General features: G+C 32.2%; 1 protein-coding gene across 1 annotated transcript in view; it reads left to right on the forward strand.

Annotated features, from left to right (window-relative positions):
- Window positions 1–8,568, forward strand: part of LOC117102804 — a gene marked incomplete at its 3' end in the record, with an annotated part of 14,477 nt that extends 5,909 nt beyond the window's left edge. Inside the window, exons 2-7 of the mRNA XM_033243222.1 lie at window positions 3,891–4,072; window positions 4,597–4,688; window positions 5,517–6,038; window positions 7,458–7,502; window positions 7,893–7,937; window positions 8,524–8,568. Of these exons, the coding sequence (XP_033099113.1) occupies window positions 4,676–4,688; window positions 5,517–6,038; window positions 7,458–7,502; window positions 7,893–7,937; window positions 8,524–8,568 (670 nt within the window). The remainder of the gene's footprint in view (window positions 1–3,890; window positions 4,073–4,596; window positions 4,689–5,516; window positions 6,039–7,457; window positions 7,503–7,892; window positions 7,938–8,523) is intronic.
- Window positions 8,569–9,402: the final 834 nt, after the last annotated feature.

A 9,402-nucleotide genomic window follows, 5' to 3' on the forward strand; every position in this document is an offset into this window, starting at 1 on the left:
CCTTCCATTCTAGGACAACTTTTTGTGCTGATTTCAGGTATGCAGTCTGTTAAAGGGATGCATTGTTTAATTAGTAAGATATTTTGCCTCAAAAATGGCCCAAGTGCTAAAATTGCACAATAACATTGTGTGACTATATATTGATATATTTCAAATGAGCATAACATTAACAGTGTACTGTTTAGAACCATGAAACCTATATTCTAGTACACATTTGTATGCTTATTTAATTCATGACGTCTGTTAAGGGACAGAGTGGTTAGTTAGTATGATATTTTGCACCAAAAAATGGCTCAAGTGCAAGAATTGCATAGTAACATATATTTTAAATATGAGCACAATATTATCAGTGTACTACTGCCTATAGCCATAAAACCTTTAATTCTAGAAAACATTTTGTGCTTATTTCAGTCACGTAGTCTGGTAAGGAACACAGTCTTTAATTAGTAAGATATTGTACCGACCCCAGAATTGTGAAATAACGGTGCTTTTCACCATTCTCGCACAAGAGCCACTTTTGGGGGCCCAATATCTTAATAATTAAACATTGTGTCCCTTACCACCAGAGTGCATGACTGAAATAAGCACAAACGGTTGTTTTTGAAGTAAAAGTTTCATGGCTCTAGACAGTACAATGTAAAATTTATGTTCATTTAAAGTCAATGTCACACAATGTTATTGCTCGATTGTTGCACTTGGGCCATTTTTGGGGCAAACTATCTTACTAACTATTAGTTAGTAAGATAAAAGACTGTATCCCTTAACAAACTGCATGAATTAAATAAGTGTACAAATATGTACTAGAATATAAGGTTACATGGTTCTGAACTGTACACTGTTAATGTTATACTCATTTTAAATATCAAAATAGTCGCACAATGTTAGAGTGCAATTTTGCGCTTGGGCCATTTTTGGGGCAAAATATCTTACTAATTAAACAATGCATCCCTTTAACAAACTGCATAACTGCAATCAGCACAAAAAGTTGTCTTAGAATGAAAGGTTTCATGGCTATAGATAGTTCACAGATAATATTATGCTCATTTGAAATCAATCGTAACACAATTTTATTGCACAATTCTTGCACTTGGGCCATTTTTGGGGCATAATATCTTACTAATTAAACAATTTATCCCTTTAACAGACTGCATAACTGAAATCAACACAAAAAGTTGTCCTAGAATGAAAGGTTTCACGGCTCTAGACAGTACACGGATAATATTATGCTCATTTGAAATCAACAGTAAATACAATTTTATTGCGCAATTCTTGTACTTGGGCCATTTTTTGGGGGACATATCTTACTAATAAAACACTATATCCCTTAACGAACTGCATGCCTGAAATAAGCACATAAAGTTGTTTTAGAATTATAAGTTTCAAGGGTCTAGGCAGATTATTCTTAATATTATCGTTATTCAAAAATTAATTTTATTACATTTACGCACTGATACTGTCACAAATTGAAAAATACACCAAGCTGATATTTGGAACATCTGATCATCATATGTAAATTCATTAATGGTGCAAGTTTTAACAACAAGCGTACTTGCCCACAGGGTCAAAGGTCACCATGAAAACGAGGCATTTTTGTGCATTTTTTGTCCCGAATGACATTTTGACCTACGATTACCCCCTAAAATGATAAGTTAAAAATCCGGAATTTTTTGTGGTGAAATATTTCCAACTATATATTAATAATTTGTTGCATAAGACCCATTTAATAACTGATTTGGGTATTTTAATGGGGTCTAAAAATGGAAGAAAAATTACGTAACCAATTAAGTTAGGGTGTTTATGAACCAATATTTTCGTAACGCGATCAGGTATACCAAAAGTCATGTCATATTCCTGTTCTACAGCCAAAAGTTATTCTAGATATCAATTTTCAGTTAATTATCTTTACTCTATTTGAAGATATGGCTAATTGAAAATGCAACTTTACAAATATGTCATAATTGATAGCTAAAAAGGGGTATGACCCTAAAATTTCAAATGGCCGTAACTTCAAGTTCTAAACGACTTGGAATTGGCAAGTCAAATTTTGGGTTTGTTCGTCAGACATGTTGGTGCACATTATATCCGAGTTTCAAGAAAATCTGAGACGGTACCCAGCCATGATTTTCTGAAAATTTGTTGAGTTGGCACGGAATGACCCAAATTATCAAACAATACATTGTTTATTCCAGTGAGCTGCAGCAGTCTTTCTGCACATACAAATAAACAACATGCTTTTGCTTCGTAGGTTCGCTTCGCGTAGCCTTGCTTAGATTGTTTATATCAGGAGACAGGCTTAGATTGTTTATATCAGGCTTCGAAGCCTGCGCGCAGGTTAGATTGTTTATATCAGGCTACGATGTATCTACGAAGCCTGCGCGCAGGTAAAAGTGCAATATTTCACGACTGTACTGTAATATCACCTAAACAGTTTATGGGCTTCCTATGGAAATACCAAATGCCAAAAATAGTTTATTACAATTGGTACGGTTTAGTAACTAAGAACAATGACACTACTGTATAGAACACTATAAAGGAAGCACAACCAGAAAACAGGGAAGCACAACCAAAGTGTATTAATAATTTTGTCAAACATGCTGATCTTTCAACGACAAAAAAATTGAAAAATGTAATTAAAGCTAGAAATATAAAAAAACCTCTAGAATTTGATTAGAGATTTTGTGTTTAAAAATATTTTATATGGTAGCTATACATTCCGGAATTGCAATCAACATACTTTTAAAAATTCTCTCAGCCAATTCAGTGGTCTCTCCTCTTTTGTAATTAATTCATTTTTGCTAAAATTCTTTTTTCAATTTATCACTTTAGTGTTTTTATGTAACTTTTGTCTATACCACAATAAAAACCAGTGCCTTTGCATTACAACAAAAAGAAATGCAAAAACTTATTAATTTTACTGTACTGGTAGGAATACTTACAGTGCTGTATGTATAGTTTTATATTTATATTTGTCTTGTAATTTAATTATATATTATGTATTCCTAGCTCTGGAAAAAATGTTGTACACAGTACTGTACTATGCTTGTATGATAATACTGTGCCATGCAATCATCAATCTTGAGCATGCCATCCAGAATAAAAGAAGTTGAATAAAATAAAAATAAATACCAAGCAAGTAATGTACAATGAGAACAAGTGAATAGTCAGTTGGGTATTTTCTGAGTTCTCATCAAATCTGAAAACTTACCAAATAATGGAACTAAAAGAAACTTAACTTATATTTAATTTGTGCAATATTCAAAGACAAATTTAAATCATTTTTAAAAATAAATCATACATTTTACAGAAACTTTATTTCATACAGAAGAAACAGTGAAAAAAAAATCAGAAGACATAAATCAGAATACTTTCCATATTAATTAGAAAAACAACTGATTTTACAAAGAAAATATATACAGGTCTCCCTCCAATGAAAGACCACCTCAAATGAAAGATCACCTCCAATTAAAGACCACCTCCAATTAAAGACTATTTTTCTTGGTCCCAAATTAAAAAATGTTTTTATCTTTATGAGAGATTAAAGCTGCCAAAGACCATGGAAACCCGGGTACCAGAAGTGGTCTTAAATTGGAGGGAGACCTGCTGCAGCCTTATTTGGTAACCATTGACTGCATTTACTGTAAGTGCATGATATTTCGTCTAACTTGTATTACATCTATTTCAATCAACATTGATTGATATGATGCATGAAAAACATGAATAAGGTAAATAAACTATTCTTTTTCCATCATACAGGTAAGAGTAATGACAGGTTATTGTTGCTAGTCCAATGAAATTCAAGAAAGCAATTAAAATAAGCTTTAAAGAATGTTAATTAATATACAAAAACATTTATGATTTAACTACATTTCTTGTTGATTTTGTATGCCAAGAAAGTTTAAGAAGAATCCAACAAAAGACCAAATATTTATGAATGTTACAAGAATGCACATTGCCAGTCACACATCAAAAGGTGAGCCAATATGCGACAACAAAATCCATCCAAGAGCTGAGGAGACAGGCGACTGAAGCAGAGTTTGTTGGGGGGCATTGCTAATATTGGAAAAAATACTGGGTAAGTAAAATTGTTCAGAATGATGCTCTTTATGTAAAGTGGAAACTGAATAGTAATTGAGAATTGGTCATGTAGCCCACTCTAGCTGTTTTGTAATAATGTTATTTATTATTAATATTCAGACAATATTTATAAATAATTGGATATTACTCTTCTGCCTTCATCAATGAACTCATTTTTTGCATTTTGGCTTTTAAAAACAAATCTTGAGACTTTTTGGGTTTTTAAATAATCATGGTTCTAAATCTTCAGTTGTAAAACAATACAAATGTTGGCTTCGTTGTGGCAGCAGTCAGCTGTAAGGTAACAACCGCTTGGTGGTAGTTGCTAGTACATTAAGTGAAGTGCCGTCATCTGATATCTTAATGCATCAAAGTATTACAGTATTCTGAGGTTCCTAAATGATTTGTTTAAACTAAAACATTGTTGATATTTTGTACACATAAAATTAAAGGAATGATTTACTGAACATTAACATATAATTAATTAACATAATATTTTTATTTCTATTGACTACATTTTAGTGTTAAAGCTTGTGAAAATCTCGACAGTTTCAGTGAAGTATTTAATAAATTGATGTGATAAGTAGCTCACCGAGGAAGAATGGAGGAAACAGGTAAACTACTATTTATGAAGTAATTATTGTTTGCATTTGCACATCAAACCATTTTAAAGGACTTCAGTTGTCATTGGTAACAATCTGTCATGGTAACAATCATTTGTACACGTAGTGCACATCCTCCTTTGATTAAACAACAAAAAATATCCACAAACCATCAAAATTTCAGAATATAATTTTTGTTTTACTAAGAATTATGTATGTAAACATACATCACATATAACTTTCTTGTCTATGTTATCTTACCAAAATAAGATTTAAATTAATCGTATAGTACAAAACATAAATATAGGAAAAATGGCCCAGGATTACAGTAGATTACTTGGAAAAAAAAAAAAGTTTTATTACAAAGCTTAAATATTTTCAGGTTTAGTCAACATTGGTGAAAATCATCTTTACCTACATGACTCCGAATTAATTATACACATTCTGTTTATTCGCAGTTACTGTAGACTTTATTGCAATCTTCTCAAAATAAATTAGAATTTGTTCAGGATAGTAAAAAGTTGGAGGGGCACACCGTAGTTAAATGGACGCATCATATCTGGTGATTTGTTGTACTTTTAATCTTTGTGCTGAAAGGGAAAAAAAATTGTAAAAAGTATTCATTAATTCAATTGTTTAATCTTCAGTTTAATTTTATCTGTTTTTTTTAAAATCTATTTTTGTAACTTGATTTTAATGATTATAATTGATTTTAATGACTATGATCAATGATGTATGATGATGACGGTCAAATACACATTTTTTAATGTAATTCCATCAACTTTACATTTCTATTTTTGTTGACTGACACATCAATTTATTGTCACATTTTAATCATAGGACTTTCAGAGGGCAATTTTAGCCAGTTGTTGGTGGATTTTTCAAGATGGTATGATGGACTTGGATACATCAATATGCTGAAAGTTCTGTACACAGATCATGTGCCAATTTATACTGATTTAATTGGAGCTACTAAGGTGATGCCCTTGCTGCAAAAGTTAATTGGTTCAGGGAATTTGAGTTCAACAAATCTCGGTATCTTGTACGATACAATAAAAGTAACTGGGCAATTTGGCTTCAAATCCAAAGTTGTACTTCAACCTTTACAAAGACTTGAGGAACATGAAGTGTCTAAATTCACACGATACAGACAATTTCTGCTAAAACTAGGAATGAAACTGACTAGAGAAGATATAGACATGCTTGATGCACGACATAATGACATGCCTTTGTTAAAAGATTATAAAGACAGCTGGCATTTGATTCTGGATCTAGAGCAAAGGAAGGAGCTTTGTGAAGAAAACATTGGAAATTTCATTGAAGGATTACCAAGTTACTTGGCAGTGAAATCTTTACTTGAAGGTATGGTTGGCTAAAGAAGAAAATTTACAAATTTTAAATAATTTTAGAACGAATTTAGTATTCAATTACATAATACCTCATTTAAAACAATAGGAAGATTGTAAGAAACATTTTAATCTACACATTTATTCAACCTTTCAGACAGATTTCATAACACTCCTTGAAGGTGGAATGAATACTGAAAGTTTTTCCTTACTGAAATTGTTCAATTTGTGGCATCAAAATGAAAAGTATTGCATTATTGTAAACAAACGAATCCAGTATGGAATCGTTAGACCCTGAATGGCAATGATTAATGTGATAATTAATCATTCCTCAACTAGCTATAATTACTAAAACATCTGGACTTTCCGGGCTTATCCTTTCCGGATAAGTTTTGAGGGTTGGAGGCTGCCTCGGGCGCAATATCCCACAGCATGGTGTCAACTGACCTTACTTTTTTGAGAAATCTATTCAGATTAAGCACTTGAGTCTGCAATTTCTTTTCATCCATGCCTTCGTCCAGTGACATCGCTAGAGTAGTCCTCACTTAATAATAAATTATATTTTCCAATTTTTAAGCCGAAATATTAAGTTTATTTTTACAACGATATACCTCTATATACAATTGCTGCAGCTGAACAGAGTGGGTGGACTGACGAAGCAACCCAAATGTTAATTAGCATATGGGGAACGACATCCATACAAGATGGTTTTGATGGAACCCGACGGAACAATGCCGTTTATAAAGAAATCGCACAGAAGATGCGAGAAATGGGTTATAACTTTACGCACGCACAGATAGAATACCAAATGCAAGAACCTGCGCAAAAAAATACACCCAGGAAAAGGACTCCAACAGGAAGTCAGGGAAACCCACCCCCACACCCTCAACAGAATGGCCGTATTTTGAGATGATGAACAAAATTTTTGGCGTTATAGACCCATTTCTTGTCCACCACACACTGTTGACACGTCGTTGTCGGCTCTAAACACCAGTGGAACTAGTAGTACAGTAGTAGTAAGTCCGTAGGCTATTTTTTTTCCCTTTGTTTTTTTTTTTTTGTAGTTTTCCCAGTTGGCTAGGCTCTAGTTTCTAACGCCTGGGTTTTTTTTTTAAGAATTGGTTGGAGTTAGAGCATAGGTTAGGCAAGGTAATTCGTAGTTGAATTGCCTTGTTTGGCTGAGGAAGGCTAAGCGGTGAAGTGTTTGTTTTGTTTACATGAAAGGCCTATACCTTACTGTCCGTATCCGAATAATTTGGGGTTCGTAAACGAGCGATCTAATGACCTACCCTCTGGGCATTATGTCATTTTTGACTTATCCGATTTCGTTGAAAGTTCGTAAACACAACCTTAGTTGTTATATAAAGGCGGTTGTGCTGTGTTCTACTGTAACTACTATGCTGTTCACATTCTCAATTTTTGGTTTTTTGTACAGATAACCGAGATGTATCAACATCAAAACGACCAATGATAAATGAAGGTATGTACCGGGTGCCAAGTTGTATGATTTACTTGACAATAATATTTGAAATTGCCAAATTTGTGGCATCATAATTAAATATAGCTACATGAATGTGACTAATGTATACTGTACTTGTCATGTCACTCTAGACGTGCCTTGCTTTGTGATCAGTTGAATTCCACTGCTCGATTTTTGAGACCTTAAAAAACGGATGTACAGTACTTAAGACAAACAAATCTGGTAGTGGACCCAAATGATGATGATTCCTGTAGGGCCTACCAGACCACTATCCTCATTACCTCATACTTATAACTTGTCTGTTATATTCAGACTACTGTGCTGTGTTTGTTGTGTTCTTGTGTAGTTATGCTGCTAATGTTCACATTCTCAATTTCTGGTTTTATACAGGTATTGAAGAACCATCAACATCAAAACGACCAAAGTTAAATGAAAGTATGTACTGGGTGCTGATACAGCATATTACACTAGATTGAAATTCATCTCTCTAGAAATGATGTTTGATTAAATAACATTATATATTGTATTACATTAAATAATATTATATATTGTATGTTTGTGTATATATTGAGTAGGCACATAGCTCGTGTTCCACTGTTTGCATTCAAACCTTGGCTGTATTTATATTGCCTTGGTTTAACTTTGTGTTCATTAGCGGTACTGCAGTTGAACTAAAAAAATATGTGTGATAAAGTAAGTTAATAATAAATATTCATTACCGACAGTAGTTATTGTAGCTCCTTCATTCTTAACTAAAGGTTAGTAACAAAATTTGTGTTGCATTCTATTGTTTTTTTTTAAAGAATGAGTTTCATGATTTGCAAATCTTGTCAATCACCAATCAACTTGTACGATGTGGCTTATGTGACTGAACTATGAAAATCCACTGCTGAATCTTGAAGACCCAAATAAAAAAACAACAAATCTACATTTTGCAAATTAATCCAGTACAATACCAGATATTAAGCCCTGAATGACAATCAGTTCTATGCAATATTCTCATTCTTGTTTTTTTGTACAGGTAATGAAGAACCATCAACATCAAAACAACCAAAATCAAATGAAGGTATGTACTGGGTGCTAAATGATACAGCGTATTACACTTGACATATATATTAAAATGTAAAAAATATGTTTGATAAAGTAATTTAATAATATTCATCATTACCGACAGTAGCTATGGTAGCTCCTTCATTTTTAACCAAAAAATTTGAAAAAATTGTGTTACAAATATACTATTTCATTAGAAAATTTGTATTGAAGAGCAAAACGATAGCATAACACTGTTCAATCGTCTACCGTCGCAAGATAGGCCTTTTCCAGCCTTTTTTGCTTCATTGAAAAAATATTTTTGTTGTGAAAAAAAAATTCGAACTCTCAATTTCATTTTAAGTTCATCGGACTTGGCCCAGAAATTAATTTTTATTTGGCCAAATATATATACAATTGAATTTTTTTTTTAATTGAACATTTTAAAAGAAAATGAATAAAAGTTTTGACATATTTCAAACCTATTAAATATAAATTGAATTTCAAATTCATTCCATTATAAAAATAGTTATTTAATTATTTCACAATTGAAATAACACCAAGTTCAAGATTTTGGGCAAAATTCACATTGAAATCACAATCAACAACTCTCAAAAGTAAATAAAATTTCAATTTGTATTATACGGGTCCCCCTCCAATGAAAGACTACTTTTGGGAGCTTTGGTCTGTAATTAGAATTATAAAGATAAAAGACATATTTTGTAATATGGAACCACAAAAGAGTGGTCTTTAATTAGAGGGAGACCTGTATATACAAGTGAAATTTTTTAATATGTAAATGTTTGAAAGAAAAATATTAATAAAAGTTATCACATATCCAAACATATGTAATATAAATGTAGTTTCAAAT

This window comes from Anneissia japonica, unplaced genomic scaffold (assembly GCF_011630105.1).
Source record: "Anneissia japonica isolate Jap-2015-1 unplaced genomic scaffold, ASM1163010v1 scaffold288188_len32057_cov135, whole genome shotgun sequence".
In the NCBI taxonomy this organism is placed as follows: domain Eukaryota; kingdom Metazoa; phylum Echinodermata; class Crinoidea; order Comatulida; family Comatulidae; genus Anneissia; species Anneissia japonica.